Source organism: Thermobia domestica, chromosome 11, assembly GCF_964235325.1.
Source record: "Thermobia domestica chromosome 11, izTheDome1.hap1.1, whole genome shotgun sequence".
NCBI lineage: Eukaryota > Metazoa > Arthropoda > Insecta > Zygentoma > Lepismatidae > Thermobia > Thermobia domestica.
The window spans coordinates 20,932,874-20,959,479 of NC_137464.1; the positions used below are offsets into that span (position 1 = coordinate 20,932,874).

At 35.8% G+C, this 26,606-nt stretch overlaps 1 protein-coding gene across 6 annotated transcripts in view; it reads right to left on the reverse strand.

The window, feature by feature from the left end:
• The window catches only part of LOC145663966 (uncharacterized), a 193,913-nt gene that overhangs the window by 48,908 nt on the left and 118,399 nt on the right, over positions 1-26,606 (reverse strand). For 5 of the 6 annotated variants that reach the window (XM_081730201.1, XM_081730199.1, XM_081730202.1 and 2 more), the window contains exons 9-14: positions 25,572-25,819; positions 21,921-22,032; positions 13,074-13,169; positions 9,013-9,105; positions 2,123-2,299; positions 319-471 (exon numbers count right to left, since the gene is read on the reverse strand). In XM_081730201.1, the coding sequence (XP_081586327.1) occupies positions 319-471; positions 2,123-2,299; positions 9,013-9,105; positions 13,074-13,169; positions 21,921-22,032; positions 25,572-25,819 (879 nt within the window). The remainder of the gene's footprint in view (positions 1-318; positions 472-2,122; positions 2,300-9,012; positions 9,106-13,073; positions 13,170-21,920; positions 22,033-25,571; positions 25,820-26,606) is intronic. The other variant, XM_081730205.1, reaches the window with a different exon arrangement.

Consider the following 26,606-nt stretch of genomic DNA (forward strand, 5'->3'; position numbering starts at 1 on the left):
AACACAACAAAGGCACACGAGGAAACCAAACTATACGGGAAAACTATAAAATTTCCAAATGAAATCATAAATTTTACAACGGTTAGGTTACACAGCTTTCAAAAGCAAGATAAGAATTCAAGTTTATAGTAAGGCTGTGTAAAACATTAGGATTTTCATACTGTTACAAAATGAGTAGTATTTCTTTTTTCGACGATAATTCCCTTACTAATCCGACCTTTTTGGTCTTATCTTTTTCACCATATTTCCAGCAGTGAATTTGAACAAAGCTGAGTACCTAAAAAAAAGTTGAACTATATTCTATTACGGTTACATTACCTCCTGTGCGCTTCGAACGTCTTCAAAGGATTGTTCCAGTCTATCCCTTTCCAGGCGAATTGCTTCTAATTCGGATTCCTTTATCTGCAACTGCTGCCTCCATTTAGCTTCCTCTTGTTCTACATGATTCTGCAGCCTGTTCAACATACCTTCCTGCAAAACGAGAGAAATATCTTTCGTAAGTATACAACAAGATACTTTCAGTTTCAGCTCGGCATTTTTATCCTCATCGATTTGTTTTATTATATTTTAAGCTCTATTTATGATTATCATATTTTATCTTTTTGGCGCAATTCCATTTAAAAAACATACAATCATCTATCTTTTAAGAACTCTTTCGCGGCTATATGATTAATGTACGTGCCTCCAGCGTGAGACCCGGGTTCGATTCCCGGTGGGAGTTCATGTGATTTGGGTTCCATCTAAAACTGTAGGTCCACATCTCGCTGTGGACCGGACAGTGAACTCCAAATCAACCAACTTCTTTTGTGAAGATGCCTATTTTCGCCTTGTAGATAACATATAATTGAAATACTTTTAATAATAAAGATATCGCGAGAAATACTTCCAGAGGTTTTTGCCGACCTATGGTGACGGTTTCAAACTGGATTTACCTTAAGAGAAACCAAGTAGCCACCATCGAGAGTGCTCTATTTGGTGGCCTGCATCGGGGCAATTATTGCCCGACAGCGAAATTTCCACGGTCGAAGGCGCAAAAATCCATCGGTGACGCATCAGGGGACTTCACTAGAACGTCTGAGAAAGGAATGGAACGAATTCCAGTTTCTGCTGCGATTGTTGGAGGAATAAACGGGTTAAGCGAGATGTGTGACTTGACGCCTTATCTTGATTCCACCCACACACGATTCTTGTCCCTCCCGTAGAGATGAGGAATGTCATGACGATAAACGGATGTCAGGACGTTAGCCTGATAATATTCCGAATTCACCTTCGTATTTTTGACTACACGATGTATGGTCAGCTTGCCCTGGTACGAGTATCCTGCAATGTTCACGAAACATGAGCCAAAACTTTCCTTGCATTCAGTGAATCATTTCTGGAAGTCCCTCGCACCTGTCGATCGATAAAAAAAATTGCACGTGGCTTTTGACAGTAATCCAGATAAACATATGCCTCGTCCACTGTTACACTGAACTACTTTTCACCGGCCATGTACCGCTCATACGGCTTTCAACAGTTTGTGCGATGTTCCTAGATGTGTTTTGGCAAGAGCTCATAAACACGCTCCTTTCCGTCGCTTTACCAACCTCAAATCGCGGTGAATGATGATGTGCACTGTCTTCAGTGATGTCCGCAGCCGGTGGGTGATACTTCTCTTTGTGGGTGGATTCTACCTGGTGACCAGAGCCCCGAATTCTAGCTTCTGTCGGCTAGTGGCAGGCCCGGGAGTTGGCCTTTTTCCGCCCCATAGGAATCATCTCACGCCTCACCTTACCTGCCCCTTTCAACACCCGTGATATGTCATTTTCGGACACAATGAATCCATGTTCCTTGCACAGTTTGATAATGGTACTATAACTGTACTTCACGTCGGAAAGGGAGTTATGTAGCCCTCCCAATAAGCACTTATTTTGTCTCGATATGCACTTACCACACCTGTCACGCACAGTCAATGGTCCAAGGTGCCCACACGACTAGCAGCTTCCTCTTTTTCCCGCTTGGTGGTGCTGAACAAGGTGTGTAATTTCGTCACCATAGATCGGAAACAACTTCTGTATACTAAATTCATGTAAAATAATACCTAATAAAACTCACAATCAAAAATATAAAGCTTTATACGTACTGTATCTTCTATAATAGTTTTATAGTGTGTCACCATAGCTTGAAGCTGCGAGTTCTGTTTTTCCAATTCATCCAACATATCTTGTTGAGTAGGTTCTTCAGAAACCTGAGATTTAGTTGCATTTGAAAGGAACTCTTTCGCTGTCACTTCGAATCTTTGAATCCAGGAACTATAATCCTGTGAAAATAAAAGCAAGCAATAAGTTCACTCTAAAACATTTTAGTGCATGTATAATGAATACGATGGTCAACAAAATTGTACCCTATTTGTTACCTGAATAGTATTTAAACTTTTAAACAAAAAACTTCAATTTTATATATATATATATATATATATATATATATATATATATATATATATATATATATATATAGTATTTCGTACACTGATTGGAATGAATTTGATGCCTAATGGTGCTGTTAAAATAATGACTGAACTTGGGAAATAAAAAAAGGAAGAGCTATTTAAAAAACCGTCAATCTACACTTGTTTGTGATAAGAGTTCAACGTAAGGAGTATGAAATACGAGGAGTAATCAAAAAGTAAGGTTACAAAGCCTGCAATGAAACATGTATATATTATTTCATACAACTAATACAGCCAACAGATAGGACATACATTAGGTTATTTTTAGACAGTCTCTGTATCGGTTGAGGGAATTCTCGCATCGTGGGATGAATTTGAAGGTTTCTTCCTGGTAAAAATCTTGTGCTTGCGTGTTCAGCCACGTTGTCACGAAGTGTTTCACCTCCTCGTCTGAAGCGAAGCGACGGCCTCCTAGGTGCTCTTTCAAGTGCGGGAACAGGTGAAAGTTGCTTGGAGCGAGGTCCAAGGTGTAGGGAGAGTGGTTAATGATGTTTATGCCGTACTGAGTCAGCCACTGCACTCCTCGTCGGTTATGTTTTCTCCACTACGTGCAAACATTCCAGATCATTCTGCGACATGATGACGAGATATCACAGTCTCTCCGTAAACGTGTACCAGCTGCTGGTGAATTTCAGCCGCGGTTACATGTTTCGCCCACAGAAATCGAATAACTCAGCGGACTTCTTTGCGAGACCAGTTTACCAAACGAGTCGCCATTTGTGTTTACCTACAACTAGCACCGTAGGTGGCGGATAGCTGAAACTTTGCACAGTTGCCAATTCCATGTATTAAAATTACCGCACACTCCCCATTCCTCTATAGCAAACGAAACTCCAGAAATAAGGGCCTTGTAATTTTAGTTTCTGATCCTTCCTTGTATAAGTTGAATCTGATTTGGTTTGAGCAGATGTGAAAGTTGTTTGAACTATTCAATTAAAGCATACATGAGCGAAGTCTTCATGGAAGAAAGTCCATATACAATACTGGTCTATGATTTATGTTGAATAAACAGAACTAGTGACAAGAACGTTCCTTTGATACTGAGATTACTAGTACCAGTTGATAGAATTAATTTAAAATAAGTAACCAAGATTACGGAGTATGAAAATGTAACTATAGGATACGAACCCCATTAATGGAGAACCTATTTCGATTACTGCAATTTGCATGGTGATGCTACATCCCGGAAATCATCACGAATTCGCAATAATTTGCTTAGTGCTGTACATATTCAATGTGATCTATATGTACAAGGACAAGTTCCGCCAAGTTCTTTCAGTAGACGCTGACGAAATTTTTAACTGACGACGGGGGTGTCTTTACATCATTCAACATCATGTTCTTCGATACATCTACGTACGGGACAGGACGTTTGGGCGCCACCATTTGGGCGCGGACGTTTCGGCGCTGCCGTTTGGGCGCCGGACGTTTGGGCGCGAAGCTGTTTAGGCGCCAGACGTTTGGGCGCGAGGTACATAGTAAAAATCACAATTTACGAAATATAAAGCAAGCTAGGCACTGAAAGCTAAGCGCGAATCAAGATATATACATTTCCTACACTTCTATCTTTATCTAACCTCATTTATCTATCTATTTTCTATCTTATTTATTCATCTAAATTAAATAGTTTAATGCGTTTGTGGCATTTGTTGCCTAACCTCGTGAAGGATTGATTTTTCGCTTGTTCACGATTCTTGTACTTCTGATCTAATGTTGATCTAATTTTTGTATTATATAAGAAAGCTAGGAAATGAAGGAATCAGACGAACTGTTAATAATTTTCTTAATGTTAATTAAAACATATTGATTTAATTTTTGTATTTTTTTAAAGAGTTAATAATTACATACTTATGAATATTAAAATTTGCTTTCTTTCGTATTACGTTTGCCAAACTCTTCCTTAAGTCCAATAAAGAACTACGAATAAAAGATTTCCGCGCACTCGAGTTGAGAGAAGTGGCCCCGCGTAACGTAGTCGCTAACGCTCTCGCCTTCGGTGCGAGCGGTCCCGGGTTCGATTCCCGGTAGGGGCACTTGGTCGAAAAAGTGTAACACGCTCTTTCAGGCCGGCCACCCTAAATGAGGTTTTCCTCATTCACACCAGGCAAATGCTGGGGTGGTACCTAATTTATAGGTCCAGGACGCTTCCTTCCTTCCCCAATCCTTTCTTCCTTTTTTTTCCCGGATAGTGTGCCCCCTCAAACGTGATGGACTAAATGGCCTTACATGCCGAGAGCCCAGAAACCTAAAAATCCTAAATCCTAATCGAGTTGAGGGAAAGCTGTTAATACAGGGTGTCTAAGACATTGAGTTTAGGAACTGTAGTATGCTGTATTTCTGGTATCACTTTTTTTTTATTAACATTCCGATATAAAAATCAAAACTTAACACACTTTTTTTTTTTCGTCCCATTGTAAGCATTTAATCTGCACCAAAGAAAGTGGTGAAAGAAAAAAAAAAAAGAACGATTTCAAAGTGAAAAATAATAGTTAAGTGTACATATATTGGTCATTTAGCCACTAGAAATGTGTTTGACATTCACACTTATTGCATAACTACAGTAGAAGTCCTGCTTTAAGTTTTTTAATGGAATAGGCTCACTATGTACGTAATGCAGTCAATCATATCTAGTCTGGTCTACTTACCTTTGGCTTGAAAAGTTATCAAATAAAAAGCATACTTAACTTTGGTTGAAACTTAAATTTACAAAATTTAATTGTTAATTCAGTTTTTAGATTTTTCAAATTTCAGTATTTCTAGTATGTAAAACAAAATCCAATATAATTCAAGGACTTCCACTACAGTAGACATCTTGTGATGTCTTGATTCGAACTTAGTACTCAGCGCCTAACATAATGACATTTTAATTTAGCTCGCGCCCAAATGGCTTCGCGCCCAAACGTCGTGTCCAAACGGCGGGGCCCAAACGTCCGCGCCCAAACGTCACGTACCGATCTACGTACGACTTCAATATAGAGCCCTGAAGGACGCTTCAGCACTAATTTTCTCTCCCTTAGTTCTTCTTTCTACAACTTATTATCTGATGAAGCATTCACCAAAAGGATTTATAGATCACCTTTAGCGTTATATGATAATTTCTGTGTATACCGGTACAATAAATTTTCAGATCCTAATGTATCTTATTAGTCATTTTATAATACACTTTTCTTTTTTGGAGATTAACGTCCCGCGATCATGTTCCGAGGCTAAGGAAGATTGTGATGATGATGAACGAAATGGTGGAAATTAAGAAAATGAGAGGAAGCCGGAGAACCCTGAGAAAACTCTCGCACATGGTGTTTGTTCACTATAAAGCCAACTTAGCGAAAAAGGGACCGCACGCATCAGAGGTGAGCACTCTATCACTGTGCCACTGCGACTAATTTAGTACATTTTGTTTCAGAATATAAATGCTATTTAAGAAATAAACAGGGTCTCATTTCTTGTCCATTCTGTATTAACGTATTTGCTAAACATGACCGAAAAACAATATTCGTCGGGAAAGTGAAATACATAAAACAGAACTACAGCGTACATTAGAGTCTAACAGAGCACAGATAAAAAATAAAAGAAACAAATCTCCGGGTATACACTAAATTCCCGCTTAATTTTAGCTGGAGAGGAAGAATTGTGGAGATATAAAAACTCATGCTCCTCATCTGGAACAAGGAGGAATTGTCACAAAAATGGAAAGAATCCATCATTGTTCCAATTCACAAGAAACACAACAAAATTGATTGTAAATACTATCGAGAAATCTCTCTCTCTCTCTCGTCAACATACTATAAAATTCTCTTAAACATTCTATTAAGAAGATAAACTAGACACGCAGACGAAGTTATTGGAGATGATTATTCTTCCAGAATTTCGTATACTAAAGGAGCTAGTTAAATTAATAGAGATGTGCTTAAATGAAAATAAAATTCCAGTAGGGAAATACTTGTCCACTAGCTTTCACGTTCGGAATCAGCTGAAACAAGGAGAAGTGTTGTCACCACTTTTATTCAATTTTATTCTGAATACACTATACGGAAGATTAGGAAGATAGCAATCAAGGCCGGAGCTGAATGGCACTCGCCAAGCTATGACTCATGCTGATGTTAATCTGACAGAAGATGATATAAGGATAATATCAAGAAATACAAAGGTTTTATTAAACTCCTGCAGAGAGATGGGTTAGAAGTAAATGCCCTAAAATCGAGATACATAGAAGTTCATTGTGATCGAAATACTGCACATTATGGATAGTTAAATTATCAAGTAATACCTTCGACAAAGTGGAAAATTTCACATATCTAGGATCGAAATTAACAGACGAAAACCATGCCCACAAAGAAACTAAATGTCGACTGAAAGTGAGGAATTTGTTATTAAGTCCAATTTCTTTTATTTTTGTTAACTCTGTCGAACGATTTTAGGGTTAAATATATAAAACGATAATTATGCCTGTTGTGCTGTATGGTAGCGAAACATGATCGCTTACTTTGAGAGAAGAACGCAGACTGAAGTATTAGAAAATAACATCCCCAGGCGCATATTCGAACCTAAGAGGACCGAAAATAGTGAATGGCGTAACTTCATAACGAGAAACTGCATAATTTATATCGTTTACCTAATATTGTTAGGGTCATCAAGTTTACGACGTTCAGGTGGGCAACTGCCTTGCCAAAGAAAAAAGCAAAAACGCTTTCAAAATTTTAACTGGAAACCAAATCGAAAGAGAGACAAAACAAAGACCTAGGCGAAAAATGAAATATATTAACACGAATCTCGCAGAAATAGGAATACAAAGTAGAAGCTGCATCAAGCTGGCTACGGACGGAAGTCAATGGGCAGCTTTTGTGAGCGCATCAATGGATCTTCAGGTTCCATAGGTCATAAAGTTAGTTATTCTGTATTAACATTCAGAATGAATGACAGTGATAGAAGATTGAACCTCTTTTGTATCCTTTTTCTTTCTTTCTATTTCTCTAGATTTCGTCTATGAGTCGTTCGACGGTTAAAAGCTAAGTGTGTCTATTAATTATATTAATACCGCAATTAATTTTCTTACTTCAATCCACCACGAAATTAAAAAAAAAAAAAAAAAAAAAAAAAAAAGGAAACTAAGAAAAATAAATATATGCTTAGTCTATCGTAAATTCTGACAGTTTATGAAACAACAATGATGAGATTCCAGATATGATACACTTCATTACTGTGTGTTACCTGATATCGTGTGAACACTTAACCATGTGTAATTTTTTAGAATTGTTACAAGTCTTCACACTGCATCCTGATGTCATTGGAATCTGTAGTCAACGGCTGTACCCACTTCTCCAAGGGAACCGCGCAGATATTTTAACGGGTTCTTCAGATTGGCACTGTTGGGATTGTTTCGTGTAACCTTTCCCTCAACCAATGTTCATATTCTATATATAGTCCATTGAACTGAGGCCTGAATTCACAGAAAGCCAATGCATCAAGTACAATGCGGTCGGGTACATTTCTTTGGAACACTCCTGAACTAACCTTGATCTGTGGGTTCACAAAAAAATCTTGCTGAAATTGTATTGTTGTTTCTTGGACAACATATCGTCAGTGAGACATTTAACAATTGGCCTTCGGTACACTTTTGCAAAAATTTTCACTCCTTTACAAAAATACAGCTGAGCTACATTATTATACAATACACTCCACCAAACTAACTGACGCCAAGACCTTGTATCGCTGGAGGAGCGATCTGCATTTTATAACCTTCATCTGTTTTGAGGGTAACGAATTGCCCTGCACTTCTGACAGTCCAAAATCACTACAGAGCATGGAACAGACATTTTATTAAACCTTCACTTGTTACACTATCATTGATTGGTGTGCTTGACGAAATTTCGATTTCCCGCCGCCACTGCTTTCGTTAAGCTGTCGTGTCCTTACACTTTGTGGACGATGTTTTATGGAATTCACAAATTATCCGTACAAATCAACTTCTGAAAGGTCCGCCACAGCAACGCCATACTAATTTACTACTTCTTCACGATTTGAAAAAAAAAAAAAAAAAAATCGCACGATGATTTGATTTGTGGAAGGCTACTACAGCAATACGGGTTTCATATTGTCTCAATTTCCTTTTCATTACGTCACGCTAGAATATCTGCTGTTTTTCAACATCACTCACTACAGCTTGGTCGGTCTCAAACTGTGATTCGTAACCCTTATCACTGGCTATACGCTATCCAACTATACTCTGTCTCAAATTCGTATGACTAGGTACCCCTTAAAACTCATATTTAGCTTTATGCGAGGGTGATTCAGAAAGTAATGTCTTTAAGCCCACTACTTGGCCAATAGTACTGTTTATCACGAACACTGACGTTTAAGCTATAGAATGTCACTTGTTTCACTTTCCTATCTATTCTCGTTTCAGAGCAATGGAGCAATACATGTCAAACACAAATAAAGGTATCACCTTGGAGACATTACTTTCTGAATCAGTCTGGTACATAAGTAATTTTATATTAATAAAATATATCTATTATCATATTTACCTTAGAGTCTTCTACTTTGACATCAGGAAATATCCTCTGCAAGAGTTGTCTGGTAACTTCTCTTTCCTCTTTTTGGACTTTCTGACTAACATCCTGCAAAACAAGAATCACCAGTGCTAAGCATTTCATATTTTATATATGTATAAATGTGTGTATATATGTACACATCAATAGACAGCTGGTCCCTTAACTTACAGTGCAAATAGAAGTAACAATTATAATATAAAGCTCAGTGTTACAGAGCATCTACGGAAAACGAGAGAGAGAGAGAGATCAAAGACAAAAGTATATACAAAGAGAACGCAACACCTGGTCATTTGAAATTAAAGGACTAACCCAATCTATGCCTGAAGAAAAATAAGGAAAATTATATTTTAGCCTAAATCGGATAATAATTATGAGGCTACGGACGAATGTTATGTCGAAAACTAGTGAGCTCCCAATTACGCAAAAATTTCGTTCTTCACTGGTTTTTAACAAATCTCTAAGTACACATTGCATCTACAAACTAACCAACATAGCTAATTTTTATGAGAGAATAGGTGTAGTATTTTGGTGAACAATGTTTACAAGAACTATAAGCTTTTTTATCATTCGGTTCTTCTAAAAGAGATTTGTTTCATGTCTCTTCCCCTAATTATTCTTTCACATAATAATTAGTATTTTTTCTCGAATATATGACAAAGTCTACACCATAAATTTAATGGTCCATACCGCATGAATTATGTAGATCCTTTGTGATATACAGGGTGAACCTGAAAGATGTGCACAAACTCCGGGAGGTGATTCGTATCATCAAAAGAAAAAAAAAAAAAAAAAAAGTCCTCTTGCATGTTGTCGAATTCCGCGTCGTGTACGAGTGACAGGGGTGCCAACTTGGAATCGGAACTCGAATCCTGATAATTGGAACGGAACGCACACGATGCCGATAGTCGACAACATGCAAGAGAACTTCTTTGTCTTCTTTTAATGTTACAAATCATCTTCCAAAGTATGTGCACATCTTTCTGTTCCACTCCAATTGTCACGGTTGGAGTTTCGATTTCAAGTTGGCACTCCTTTCACTTGTACACGACGCGGAATTTAACAACATGTGAAATAACTTTTTGTCTTCTTTTGATATCACGAATCACCTCCTAGAGTTTGTGCATATCTTTAAGGTTCACCCTATATATACAGTCTTAAAAATAAATAAAATTACACTATTAACAGATTATCGTTAGTCATCCAATCGCATGATGCTTAATAAACGTAATTTTTACTAAATAACCAACATACTAAAAGATCAAACAGTGCGCTTTGAATTAACCTCAGCACAAGTCGCATTACCAATTAAGCGAAAAGCAAAGAGATGAAATGAATATCTGTAACATACACATCAGTCAAAGTAATACCAGAAAATTCGTTCAGATTTAAGAAAGACTTTGTGTTAGCTTGTATTATAGTACAGGGTTACAATACAATAATCTATAGTCTTCTTAGCAATAGAGAAACTTGTCTGAATGTAACGAGTTTCACAGAGTTTGGTAATATACATAATGAAATAATTTCATTCCAAATTTATTAAAAAAAAAAAAAAAAAAAAAAAAAAAAAAAAAGTGGACGTTTGAAAACAAATTTTACGACCACCTGTATATTCCTTTATAGCTAGAACTTAACATGTAAGCTATTCCTGTAACCAAAACAAACCATCACCAAATATTATCTAAAAACCCACGAACTACTTGGACGGCTTTGTGCAGAAACAAACAAAAATATTGAAAAAATCAAGGCACCACATCCTGAATCGAAAAAAGGTAAATTTTATTGGCCCAAAGTGTTTAGGTACTTTATTCTTAAGTTAATAAGGAAGGAAATCCAAATCAAACACTAATTCTATATATTAATCAATATTGAACTTAGCAAATGTCTGAAATATAGCTTCGTATGGATTAGTCCATTTTTGCATAAAGCCGTTCATTTTTTGCTCGTATTATACAGCTTCAATCTTGTATTGAAGTAAACTAACACATTATAATACGCACCATTATTCATGTTTACACAATTTATTATTACTGTTCATTTTTCGAAACTTTTTGGTGCTTCAAAACTTTATGTACAAAATTTGTAAAACTACATTCCATAACGTGTCACTTCTGATAAATTTGCTGATTCTCCATTCCTTATGAACTGTCAATCGTAGTTGTTTTTGCTGTAATACAGTAAAATTCTACGAAATTGATTTATTTATTCGGAAGTTATTAGCAGCAGAAAAATTATTAGAAAGAATTAATTTCTCAATGTAACTATGGTCACCAGATCAAGTGCATACGGATGATAGTTACTTACAAGAACGTAAGGAACACTTATCTAATTTTTCTTCTCACTTACTCGTTCTCTGAAAACAGATGTGCATTAACATCTGCAATATTTCAAAAACTACTCAGTTGTCGTTCTTTAGGCAGAAAAGGTTATTACTTTTTTCTCACGTTCCCACTTCTTACATATTATTGGGATTCCTTAGATATGTGTATCTTCTCTGCCGTGTCGTGACAAAACGCTGTAACTTTGGCGGAGCAGTTTTGCGAAAAAGAGCCGTAAAGTTTTCATCCGAAAATGTGATCTGTATCGTGTAAAACCAGTGTGTCTTGACTTTGGAAACACGTGGTTGCATGTAATGTTACGTAAATGCATGTTGTGTGATTAAATTTGGTAAAAATTGATTGGTTGAGCATTATTGCCTAGTTACACTGGTTCTACACGATACAGATCACATTTTCGGATGAAAACTTTACGGCTCTTTTTCGCAAAACTGCTGCGCCAAAGTTACAGCGTTTTGTCACGACACGGCAGTTCTGTGAAATGTACTCACAAATTTATAACTTAAAAGGTATTTTTACTTAACTGAGTCTATAAAATTATCTTTTCAATGGTACTGATTTACTTGCATTTAGACACAAAGTCCTTCTTCCTAGGTGCACCTAAACAACTAGGTGCCCCAGAATGGAAGGGCAATTTGAGTACAGCTTTCAGTAAATTAAAAAGAATGTAACTTTCTGTACGTTCCTGCCATACTGCCGTTATTCCCAAAATAAATTTTACCAAACGGAAAGATCTTTTGTCGCTGACTGTGCATTATCTGTCATCAAAAAATATGAAAGTGAGTGCGAAACTTTTGCATACAGTTGAATTAAGCGCACAGTTTTCTTTGGCGTAGAGGAAACTTATTTGTAACTCTCCACAACCCAACGTCAAACATCTTTCCTACATTAATAACAAGAGAATATCCAAAGGAAGATGTGTGCTTATATCGACGATTTTACACTAAAACCTCATAAAACTATTACCAATCGTGTAATGATTGTAATACTTTTCATTTAGTAACGAAAGGAAATTACGCTTAACAAAAACATTAACCATTTCAATTAATATTTAAATATAGCCAATTTCGAATCAAATAAAAATACTTCAAATTGAAATACAATCATTCGAAAAACCTGCAACATGAGCATGTAAGTTTATTGTGAAACGCCGAAGTCTTTTGCTCCAAAATAAGTGTGCAGGGGAGGACGCCGAGGTTTCTCCTGCGTGATTCGTGCCACTTAGACGTTATGTTGATTCCCTGGGCTGTTAGGCGTAGTTTCACAATAAACTTACATGCTCATGTTGCAGGCTTTTTGCTGCAGCTGCGGACTGTACCAATAATCTATTACCATTATTTTAATAACTTATCACTCAAATACAAAGAACATGAACAATTTACCAACAAAAGAAAACAGGAAACTGAAGCCGTAGAAAATTATTTCACATATTTAGCTCGTTGTAACACCTCGAGAATTCACATATAGTGATCGAACTTCAACCATATGAGAACATAAAATATTAGTAGTACACAAAATACAAGTTACACAAATATGTTATAAAGGTAAATACAATGGTTAGAAAATCTCTTCTATCCATTACAAAAAGAAAGCATTACGTCATGCAAGCATTCAAATGTAAAAAACCCAACGCTAAAACACAACACACTTCAAACTGCAATTAAGACAAGCACGGCGTGCACTGAAAAACTTTCCACTTACACTGACTAGCTTTTGGGACTGTTTCAATTTAGATTCCAGAGTCTTTTCAGTTGCGTTCAGTGCTTCCATGGCTTTCCAATTCTTTGTTCGCAACTCCTAAACCAAAAGGATAAATCATTAGGAGAATCCATAAACTGCTGCATGGTTAAATCAATCTTCCATTTTTATTTACTTTTATTTATTTAATTTTTTTATAATTAATATATTAAAATTGTATTGAAAAATCGCTGTACCAAATTGATGTCAGGGTTTAAGAGAGTAAGGCAGAAGTTTAAAGTAAATAACAGTGATAAAGAAAGCTACCGATCGTTTCTCTGAAATACTAAATATCTCATATTGTAAGATATTGAAAGAAGCAACATTTCAATATACATTGAATACTTAGATTCACGTTAGATACGCTTAGGATTTAGGATTTAGATTGCTGGACTTTCGGCATCTAGGCCATTTAGCCCGTCACGTATAAGGGATAAAGTCCTTCGGTAAGCACACTATCCGGGGAAGAGGAAGGAAATAAGCGGCCTGGGATCTGTATGTCAGGAACGACCCCGGCATTCATTTGGTGTAAATGAGGAAAATCCAGGAAAACCTCATTCAGGAGGGCTGGCCTGAAAAAGCTTTTTAATACTTTTTCGACTGAGTACCCTTACCGAGAATCGAGCCCGGGACCGTTCGCACCGAAGGCGAGAGCAGTGAGATAAGCTGTAAAGGCTCTCATACTTATTATGTCTAAGATAATAACTCTGAAACTTAGCTCGAAAATAAGGTATCCATTAACGTCGTTCATTCTTCTATTTTATTATTATTATAATAAATAAGTAGGTAAGAGTAATACGCTCACGTGTAACCCAATAACTATTATGTATGCTTTGTGTGAGTAGCCCAACATTCGACTTACGAAAGCCAATAATATTCGGTGTTGACTCAACGTCGCAGAGGCAATTTGGGAGCAACCTAAGAAGTGGCAGATTCCGATTTTCACAGTTATAAATAACCATGATGGAAGTTTGTGTGTACTAAGCACGTATTAAATAACTAAAAGCCATTTGATCGGCAATAGCCCTTCGTTTTAGTTAGGTGCATGTAGTAGTTCGAATCGCTTCACAATGATAGAAACAGCTTTTCGCTTTCTTGTAAAACTACAAAGAACTAATGTTCAATACTCGAGGATGGTCTGGGGAGCACCGTGACTCAGTGGTAGAGCGTTCATCTCTGGTGCAAACGGTCCCTTGTTCGATTCAGGCCAAGTGAGTTTGAGATGGATAACATTATGGCCTGTTTTATAGTTTCCTTCCACATTCTCATTTCACCAATTATTTCACTAGTCTATAGGACATAACCGTTAAACTATGAATTTCAATTCATTCCAACGGTGATCCGAAATTCAAGATAATTTTTATTACATGTGATCTTCATCCCCCGTACGGAGTTCACAAGTAACACCAAACTGATATATATATATAATTTTCATCAGGTTTGTTTATATGCTTACTACAAAAAAAAAAAAAAAAAAAAAAACTTGTAATTCACTAAAATTATATACTGAATTCTCCTAGTCTCTACTATATATTTTATCTTACGTTAATCTGGTTTGAAACTTCGAAAAAGTAAAGCCAAAAGCAAAATTGTGGTTTTCTTTTTAACAAAATCAGAAAAATAGGAAAAGAAATTACTGAACAGTTATCGTATGATTACAGCTGACTGTTGGATAAGGAGCTACTGAATCAGAAAAGTCATTTAAATATTTGTACATCAGTAATGAGACAAAAGCAGTGCACTGAACAGTATAGGCTACTTCATTGATATCGTAAAATATATAGTGATACAATCTAACAGTGTTCTTGTAACATTTCGCACTTGTCAACAGTTTCTCCAAAACACGCAATTGTCGACTTTTCTAAAATACCTTCAACATAAAAAGAATTTAAAAATATTCTTTGCTGGTATTGCAAAGCCACCATAAATAAGTCTTAGTTGTAGATAAATTCGAATAAATTAGTAAGAGAGGGACTTTATGACTAATGGCTAACAATTTTAAAGGAAGAAGATTGATGCCATGAGTAGCCGCACTGGGTGACAATTCTTCAGGCAACATTGACGATAATTTTTATTAATTACAAACGTGTCTTTGCTTCCAAACCTATTTTATTTTGCGCGTGAAATCCATCGGCAAGACTGGAAATTCATCACATGTTGGAGGATCAATGAGTTCTACAATTTTAGGGCTTGGGGAAGATTCTTTTTTCTTACATTTTAATCGATCTTTTGACTCGTGGGTCAGTAAAAGACCTTAGCACGTCGAGCACTGACACTCGCTTTTCAGGTTTGAAGCTATTTGAGGAAAAAATAAACTATAGTAACTTCGTAAAACTGTGTAGCAATGATTATTTTCACGCCAAACTTTCGCTTTTATTTTCCAAAATCACTGTCAAGATGATAAAGAAAGAATAAAAATGATAAAACAGAAAAGTAATAGGGATAGGATGGAAAAACTACCTATATCTAACTTAAATCTTTCCAGATGCCAACTTCCCTGTTACTAATTTGAACTTGTGCCATGAAACAAGAAATATTCAATTTCGTAGATGATTTTTCGGAATATGACTTGCATTATTTCCCACAGTTCTAATCAAACTAAAATTGAAGTATGGACAAAGAATCTATGTTACAGTTAAGGCAATATATCATTGCCTTCATCCGACAAGTTATCTTTGATATTAGGAAAAAGGAGATATCTAGGAGACAGCAAATAGCTTTAAATGTTTGTAAGAAAGCACGACACAGATACAGTTGCGGATAGTAAGATGTAAAACAGCGAAGATACAAAGAATTAGTGACGAAAGTGGATAAACAGCTTATGTGAATAACGTGTCTGTGTGAAGCCAAGGATATTTTGCGAAATTGAAACAAATTCGTAAGAACAAGTGAGTTTCGTTTCAGTGTGAAACTACGGTAAACTTCGAAATTATGCGAATACGAAATAAACTGGAAGTAGTACATCTGTAAGGTGTGGTTGTAACAAAAGGATACGATCAAAGAAAGAAAATCTATTCCTTGGACGCTGAATCCATACCAAACAGGCATTACTCGCAATCTCTTACTATTTTTGCTTTATGGAGATCAATATTGAAACTGGTAGAAATAAATTTCTACCGCTTCTGGTTTCCGTAGAGTGATACAGGTGGAGATGGTTTCTCTTCTTCAGACATTAAATTGATTTTTAAAAACATTTGTTTCTGTCTGTTAACATTTTCGACCGATGGCAATCAACGTTGAAACCGAAATGGTTAATTTCTACTACTTCCAGTTTGAAAATGAAATGAAATCTTTAAGTTTTACGTTCCAACGGTTATGTCGGCTAGGCTAAAGGAGACAGTGATGAAGTGGGAGGAAACGGGATAACCTCGAGAAAACTCACGCACACGGTGTTTGTCCACCACGAAGTCCATTTGGCGCCAGCTGGGATCGAACCAAGGACACCATGCACCAAAGGTAAACGCTCTACCACTGAGCCACCGCGAACCCCACTTCCGGTTTGAATAAAGGTTTAACGGATGGGATGAAATTATTCTTGGGATGTTGAATCGACTGCACAAGAAACCGCTTCTTCATATCTCCTACCGTTTACGCTCTGATACCTGTCGATAGACGGACACAGCCGTTCTGTAAGACTCCCGACACTTACGCACAGCACCGTTTAGAAGTCGAACAAGTGTCTGCTTTGGCCAGATTTTATTTTCACTTTAGTTCTGTATAGTTCCAACACTGGAATGAACATTTTTCAGAATTGAGGAGAAAATTTGACGTGAAAAGATAAACCGTTACACGTAGAAAACGAGAAACAGATTTTCACGGTTAGAGTAGACTGCCATTTGTTCTGTCGAGTTACATCATTATGATACATAACATTAAAAGTAATGTACAACATTGATGCGACATAGGATAGAATTCAATACTTCAACGGCGAACGGGGGCGCGGTGGCTCAGTGGTAGAGCGTTCACCTCCGGTGCTTGGGGTCCCTGGCTCGATCCCAGCTCGCGCTGTGTGGACTTTGTGGTGGACAAACATCATGCTCGTGGGTTTACTCGGGTTCTCCCGTTTCCTCCCACTTTCTTCATTCCACCATTTCATTCATTTCTCAATCACCGTCTCCTTTAGCCTAACCGGCATAACCGTGGGACATAAAACTTACATATTCCATTTCATTTTTCCAACGGCGGACTTTCTTAACTCACAAAATACGTGAATGACTGAGATAGGGAACATGGTATACCAGTGTCAATTACCCGCTTCGCTGGGTCAAAATAAGGAAAATTAGTAATATGTTTCGTTAGTCCGTCACTTTTTACTATTACAAAAGCGCTCTCTGATATCGATCATTTATTTATATATATGTATCCCCCTCTCCAAAGTTGCGAAGCTGAATTTGGGTTTAAGTGGCATTGAAAGTGTCACTGTTCATCTCAGCGAACCCGAAAACTACGGATTCGGCACTAATATCGGTCATTGTCGATTATATATCCCCCTCCCCTAAGTTGCACCGTCAAAGTGAAATAATAAAAACCATCCCAGGAACGATCATTTATGCTGAAAATTTGATTGAGACCAGTCGGGTGGTTCAAGCGTTAAGTCACAAACATAGTTGCTTTCATCTCCCATCCCCTACGTTGTACCCTTAAAGTGAAATGATAAAAACCATCCCAGGTTATTGGTCGACATCTATAAGTTTGAAGACATGGTAATGAAAACAAAAACCAAACTATTGTTTCATTTCGAAGTAACTGTTACGTGTTACATTTCACCTATATCCGATACAAATTGAATGCTACGTTTATTATGTTAAAGATGTTTTGCATTCCAAAACGTGAGGTAATTCTAACTGAAGCGTTAAACTGGATCCTTGTATATTTAATTTGAAGAATATGGGATGAAAATAAATGTTAGAAAGACAAAAGCCATGGTGATTGGAACGAAGGAGTCTGTGTCAAATATAAAAGTAGGAGGGGAGAAAATAGAACAAGTGAATAGTCTTCGATATCTGGGTAGTATTCTTAGTAATAACATGAAGTGCGAACGTGAAATAAAAGCAAGGATAGGAGTGGCGAAAGAAGCCTTTAGGAGGAAGAAAAGTGTTTTGTGGGACCTTGAAAAAAGAGTTGAGAAAAAGACTCATAAAATGCTTCGTGTGGAGTGTTGTACTGTATGAGGCGGAAACGTGGACATTACGTAAAAGTGATGAAAATCGACTGGAAGCCTTCAAAATGTGGGTGTGGAGAAGAATGGAAAGAATTAGTTGGGTCGAGCGCAAAACGAATGAGAGAGTATTAGAAATGGTGGGTGAGAAAAGAACTCTTTTAGATATTATTAGGAAGAGGAAGAGAAACTGGTTGGGACATTGCCTAAGAAGAGATTGTATCATGAGGGACGTCCTAGAGGGTATGGTGTCGGGAAAGAGAGGGAGGGGGGCGAAGGAGACTACAATTATTGGATGATATAAAAACAGAAAGATCATACGCGAAGACGAAGAAGTTAGCGGAGGACCGTGGAGCATGGAAGCTTCTTAGCTGCAGCAAGTGACCTGCCAATAAAGGCAGAATCCCTATGATTATGATGTATATTTAAATTCAGTAAATAATATACATAATAATGACTTATTTGATATGAACGAATTACATTTCAGAAAATCCTATCGCTGAACAGTTACATCTAATTAATAATTCATTTTCGACATTATCTTACAAAGCACCCTCGTGCTCTTAAACCCATTACTGAAGAATAATTAAAGAAAATGTCAAAAATGATTCCATAATTGCAACGCAAATTCTTTTTATCTTTGAACTATGGATTCTCCTTTACAACTATCTGTCAAATGAAATAATTAGTATATATATCATGCATGAAAACAATTGTATTAGCTGCATTCCTTTTGTAAAACTTTTAACTTCATACTTTGTACAGGGATGAAGCTGCTTATTTTTCACTAATTCAGATATTGTTACTAGCACTTATAATAATGCAACAATAGTTGGAAAATTCCTTTCAACACAAAATATATTGGGGAAAAAATAAATTATTTACGGTTTTAACACATATCTAGTTCAAACAAAGCAGTATCAAAAGAACGGCGTCATGTGTCAGTTTACTGTTTAGAACCTTTGATGTATATGAAGCAAATAATTGTGAGACGTGAAAGCTCGTTTCACGATCATTGTATTTCACGCTAAATTAGTGTCTGTCTGGCGTTCAACGTGATATCCGCGCACGATAAGTTTCCAGCAAGAATCGAACCCGAATTTCCAACATCAAAAGTGAAAATGCTGCCATTTAAGCGCGAGGAAATCCTAAAAAGAAGTCCTTAATTACTTAAATGAAAAGGCAGAATGATGATCACAAATGATTGAGCGATGACTGATCTGTCTGGATGGTAAGTGGAAAAACAAAATACACCGAGAAACTTACACCGTATCATCTGTTCATCACAAGTCTCTCAAACTATAAGAATAACTTAAGCTGACGAATCTAAGTCACGGATTATACTACTGAGTCCTCACGAAAATTAATAATAGAGCACATGTTATTTCATAATCTAGCTCTAGTGTGTAATCATTATTAGATAAACACTACAACAATGTATATTCTATTATGCTTTTCTAGTCTTTTTCTTCACAACCTGCAACTGAATTGTTATCTACTGTAGTCACTATTTCATTTTTTTTAAGTTATGGGTATGTTCTAGAGATTTTAACACGATTACTTACTTGCGATTTTATATTATTATTATTATTATTATTATTATAAATATGTTAACTAGAATTTAAATAACTATCTATTACGTGCAGTTATGTTCAGAAATTAATCCTCCTAATATATATCTGACTTTTTCCGCAATAACTTTCGAATAGGCATGTTAATTAGAATTGAATTTATGTCACGGAACACTATACTTTTTTTTTTTTTTTTTTTTTTTTTTTTTTTTTTTTTTTTTTTTTTTTTACACTTGGTTACTACATTCAGGAGTTGTTCATAAGACAAAACTACATCAGAAAAATCGATTTCTGAACACAACTTTCTTCAGTGCTTATTTTATAGATTGTTATTTCTAGTTGCTCGTGCTATAAAACAAAAAAAAATTAAATATTATAATAAGAATTTCCAAGCTGAATTTTTTAATATTTTGTAGTAACTCAATTTTTTTACTACTTGGTTCTCTGAGCTTATAGAATGAGGTACCATCCATGTGAACTACAGTAAATCATCTCTCACAGAATGATCGTTATTGGTAATTAAACTCGGATCTCCACTTATGTAACGAGTATTCTAATCATTTTGCTATCGCGTCACAATCAATATTCTCAAACATGTGATACAACAATTGTTGCTCTTTTGCTAATTCACACAACACATAATGCTTGTGTGTTGTGTGAATTAGCTGTGTCTTTGTGTAGTACACAATCAGCTTAATCCCTGTTAACAAAAGTAACTACCCAGCTGAAACAAACATTCCAACAAGGGTGTTTAGTTATATCTACTTTTGGTTCTTTCAATCCTTAACCCGCGACACCACAAAAGGGAAAGAAAAAAATTATGCACCCACACAGAGAGCGTAGCAAAAGGACATTTGATTGACTATAGTGTTTTATAGAAATACGACATACTTAATTGTAATAGGGTATTCCAAAGAATGCAAAGTAACAAATACTGTCCTACAATAAAATATGTCTGAAGTATGGTTTCAGACGAATCAATACAGAACTAGATACGTACAAAATTAATTTTCCTGTAAGATTTTTTGTTGACTTCCGTGTTACGGGCACGAAACACCAATAATGGGTAATATTAAGAGGCTTAAAGACTGTGAAATTAAAATACCGCTAATTTTACAGTAATTGTGGGATATCTTCAAATAGATAAAAAGTAATCAAAATGTGGAACAAGCTCGCCCTAGACAATATTATTTTGCATGTGTTACCGTTATCACAAGTCGCCTAATAGCTTTCCGTTTGCAGCCATTTAGAAACGCGAAAATAAATGCCGATTTTCTAAATGGCTTGAAATCGAAAGCAAATGAGTGAGTCGCGATAACGGTATCTCATGTAAATTATTATTGTCTAGCGAGCTCTTGTTCTACTTTTCCATTATCTTTTATCTATTTGAAGATATCACATAATTACTGTAAAATTAGCAGTATTTTAATTTGGCCGTGATGGGGGTTTCTTAAGTACAAGAAAACACCTAAATAATCCCTTGAATATATGATTTCTTGCGTGTAAAAACTAGAGTACTGCACATATTAATTAAATCTGAGTGCCAATATACCCTCATTAAGTATCATTTGATTTTTTTCCCCTAAAAACACCTCAACTGCAGAATATCTCACAAATACGCTTCTAATGAAGAATTCAGCGACTATATGACTCGATAAACTACTCCACTGCTGGAACAGAAAACTTTAAAAAAATAACACAACTGTACTTTTTACGTTACGTAGTAATGGTATTTTAATTTCTTTTCTTTCTTTCTTTTTTTTTAAAAATAAAGAAAGCGTAACCTTTCGCAATTTAAATTTTAAGGCTCATTTATTTCTGAAATTACCATGTAAATAAAAGACCTAATTCAAACGCTAGTTTCTATTCACTGATCTCAGCTTTAGAGAAATATTCGATCTGCCCTTCCTTAGTTATCTGATAAAAAATCACAGTAATCAAATGTCCTTTTATATATATTGATTTATACCTTATTGCTATCGAAATTGCCTTCTAAAGAAAGAAAAATAATAATAATAATAATAATAAGCAAACCATGCAAAGGAAAGAACACACTTACAGAAGACTACAACTAGTACTTACATTATTTTTTCTTCTTTGGATTTCCAACTCGTCGGTAAGTTTTGAAATTTCAGTCTTATAGGAACTCAACTCCTCGTTCAACTGATTCAACAGTGCGTCTTTTTGGTTAAGTCTGCAAAGAGAAAAGACAAAAATCAAAATAAAATAGAACATAAGATCAACGGTTAAGATGAAGATGATTACATTATTATTATTATTATTATTATTATTATTATTATTATTAAGAAAAGCTTTATTTGAATTCATCGTTTTTATTTCTGAGCCTATGTTTTTATTAGGGATGGGCAAAACCGGTTTTTATAAAAACCGAAAACCGGTTTCTATAAAAACCGAAACCCGAAAAACCGACATTTCGGTTTTCTCCAAAAACCGATTCGGTTTTTCACCGAAACCGGTTTCGGTTTTCCCCAAACCGGTTCGGTTTTTCACCGAAACCGGTTTCGGTTTTCTTCAAAACCGGTTCGGTTTTTACCGAAACTGGTTTCGGTGAAAACTTTTCGAAAACACATAAAATTATTTCTGTGGAAATAAATTCGATTTCCGGAGCACAACGAAACACCATTCTGGTCAGAAATAGAACAAATTTTGAAAAAAAACGGAATCGGTTTTGAAGAAAACCGAAACGGACCAGCTAAAAAACCGAACCGGTTTTGGAGAAAACCGATAACCGGTTTCGGTGAAAAACCGAACCGGTTTTGAAGAAAACTGAAACCGGTTTCGGTGAAAAACCGGAACCGGTTTTTAAGAAAACCGAAACCGGTTTCGGTGAAAAACCGGAACCGGTTTTTAAGAAAACCGAAACCGGTTTCGGTGAAAAACCGGAACCGGTTTTTTGAAAATTTTCAAAAACCGGTTTCGGTTTTTCTAAAAACCGAAAAACCGGTTTTTGTGCCCACCACTAGTTTTTATCAAGGTCTTCAGATTTTCTCTACCTGTAGGCCAAGGAATTGCAAACTCAAAACTATAACTTGGCAATTAAGAGAGCGCAAAAGTTGATACAGTTACTACGGATCACCAGGTTTGATTTAATATGGGCATAAACATCTTTTAATTAACTAACTCTATGGCCTATGGAACCGAAGGTTCAATGCCGCGTTCACGAAAGCTCTCCACTGACTTCTATCCTTAGCCAATTGGATCCAGTTTCTACTTTGTATTCCTATTTCTGTGAGATCCATCTTTATATTGTCCTCTTATCTGCGCTTACTCTCACTAATGGTAGTTTTCCGATTGGATTTCCAGATAAAACTTTGAAAACGTTCCTACTTTCTTCCATTCTGACTATATGACCTGCCCATCTAAGCCTTCTAGATTTGATGAACCTAACAAAGTTCACTAGACGTTATAAATTATGTAGCTCCTCGTTATGAAGTTTCCGCCATTTATCATTTCGGTTCTTCTTGGGTCCAAATATTCGTCTCAGGATTTCATTCTCAAATACTTTCAATCTGCGTTCTTCCGACAGAATAAGCGACCATGTTTCGCAACCATACAGAACAGGCATGATTATCGTTTTATATATTTTAAGCGTCATATTCCTCGACAGAATTCGCGACGAACTGAACCGAAGATTTTGAACTGAATAATAATACGAATTCCCTGCTTTTAGTCGACATTTAATTTCTTCGTGAATATGGTTTTTGTCTGTTAATATTGATCCTACATATTAAAAAGTATCCACTTTATTGAAAGTATTATTTCATATTTTAACGCATCCATAATTTGCAATCTCGACGAACTTCCATGCATTTAGTTTTCTATGCATTTACTTCTAAATCCAAATCCCTGCAAGCATTTAATAAGACCTCTGCATTTCTTTCTCTTGTTCTCCAATCATGCCCTATTAAATTTACATCATCATCATACGCCGTAACCTAGTGAATACCATTCAGCTCTAGGCCCTGATTACTATTTTGATTTTCCTTATAGCGTACTCCAGGACAAAGCTGAATAGTAATGGCGATAACGCATCTCCTTGTTTCAGGCCATTTTCGACGTAAAAGGTCGTGAACAAGAAACTTCTTACCCGGACTTTACTTTGGGGATTCATTTAAATATATCTTAGACTAGCTAGCTTTTTCGGTATTTCAAATTCTGTAAGAATATTGTACAATGTTTCTCTCCTGAGTCGTAATCTTTTCTAAAATCAATAAATATAATTGATGTACCGGAGTACTGTATTCCCATTTCTTTTCGAGTATTTGTCGAATGGTAAAAATCTGGTCGATAGTTGATTGATTTTGCCTACATCCGCACTAATCATCCCCAATAATTTCATCTGCGTATGGGGTCAATCTTGCTAATAGAATGTTTGAACGGATTTTATAGGATGTTGACAGAAGAAATATACCTCGATAGTTATTACAAGCAATTTTGTCACCTTTCTTACGAATTGTCACTCTTAGGGCAATTCCTCTTTGTTCCAGATAAGAAGAATGAGTTTGTGTATTTTTCCACATTTTTTCCTCTCTAACTAAAATGAACTCAGCCGGAATTTCGATTACACCCAGAGATTTGTGTTTCTTTAATTTCTTTATAGCTATTTCAACTTCTATTCGTAAGCGTACGTAATGAGGACACCATCAGTAGCCGGGACTATCATTTAAAAGATCGCCAAAATAATAATTCAGAAAATGATTGACATAACCAAATTTACTATACTCGAAAAGTAAAAATAAGTAATAATAATAATTAAAAAAAAAAAAACTGAGTATATGAAGGGAAAAGCTACATGCTTTCCAAAGGTTCATGTCTTGCAAAACAATGCTACTGTTCAAAACTTCCATGTTGTACAAATGAAAACATGATGAGGTAAATAAGAAATTTACCATCCTGCATATTCATCTGATCTTGCCCATCTAACTTACCCCTTTTCCTCCACGGAATTACTTATGAAAGGCACGAATTTCGCAGAAAATGACATTATTACAGAGGTCCAGTCATGACTCCAATCTCAACTAGCTATGTTCTATGGGTATTCACAGCTGCATGAAAAGGGAAGGACAAGTTTTTTTTTTTTTTTTTTTTTTTTTGTTTTTTCGTGGTAGTCAAGCAGAGAGGGTCAAAATAATGACACCAACTTTGTTAATTTCAGCCCTTAGTATGTATATAAGCGAAAATCTTTACTAGACCCTTGTATTAAAGGTACCATCACGGCTCTCGGCATGTGACACAGACAAAACTGTAAAAAGAGGTTACTACGACTATCAAAGGAACCCAGGCTCTCCTTTACAAAAAGTTTTTCTTTTTTGTTTGTTTGTTTAACATCACACGATTATGCACTTTAGGCTAAAGAAGACGGATCATTAATGGAAGTGAGTGATTACGAAATTAAATTTTTTATGCTATCCCAATGGGAATCGAACCAGAGGCCATGTGCACAAAAGGCACGTGCGCTGGCCACTAGACCAGCGAGAGGACTCCTAATTATGAGATGAGAAGTTAATCATTGAATTAGCCTTTTTTGATGTTCAATATGATTATTTCTGAACTGTGGTTGAACAAAAAGAAAAGAAAGAAAGAAAAAAAATACTAGCGAGCACTTTTGAGATAAGACAATTGATCACTCTTTATTAATTATTATTTATAGATTAGTACATTTACCATACAAATTTCTCAATATGTTACTACTAGAATATAGAATGTACTTACATGCTTTCATGTTCCATTAGATCTTGTTTCTTGAATTCTTCCTCCATACCATTGATGTCCCCATTTTCTCTTCCCTCTGCTTCTGGACGTTCTGTCATGGCCGTTACCTGAGCGCCAAGGGATTCATTCTCTTCCCTCAATTGCCGAATGGTTAACTCGAGGTCAGACTGTCTAGATCGAGAGTCGGACAGTTCAGTCTGCACCTCTTTAACACGATGTTCCAATTCCCCTCGAACTCGATGGGCCTCCTGTGAACACATACCAGAATTTTTAATCCATTCGAATATATTATATGTATACTCCATTCTATGAATCTTCGTGCTACTTAACAAACTGCATCATCTTTAACTGGTAAAACCTATTATTAATCAAAGGAACCTAACTAATTTTTAATACCAAATAATCTTATGAGAAAGAAAGGCTGTTCTTTGACCAATTTATATATGAATATATCAGTGTCCAAATAGCGAATGCTAACTTCTAATTGTTTACATCAGTAATGGTAAATTAATCATGTGCTGCAGACCACAACAAAATAAATAAATAAATATATATATATATATATATATATATATATATATATATATATATATATATATATATATATATATTAGGAGGCCAGGCAAATTAGAAATAAATACATAAGTAAAAATAAACAGCGTTGGTAATTTACGGACATATATTTATAGTTTATTCGGTAAATCTTCGTTTTATTCTCTCCTGCTTTTTGTTTTATGTGCCTAGGCTAGTCAACTGGAGTCTGAGTTTCGAATATCTGAAAGTAACTATGAAATCTGTACTTTTTAGAGAAATCAGCAGGTTTTGGTATAATAAGGTAGGTTTTCATTTCTAGAGAAGTTTCCCGACGTTTTACAGAACGGTTACCCAATAAAACTGAAATTTATTTTATACTCTGGTGTACCCCTACTATAATAAGACATAGTTGAGGTGCATTAGACTAAATTTCACAACAATTATTGTTATTTCTCACATTTTGTGTTTAACTTTATAGTTATAAGCTTGAAATAAGACTTG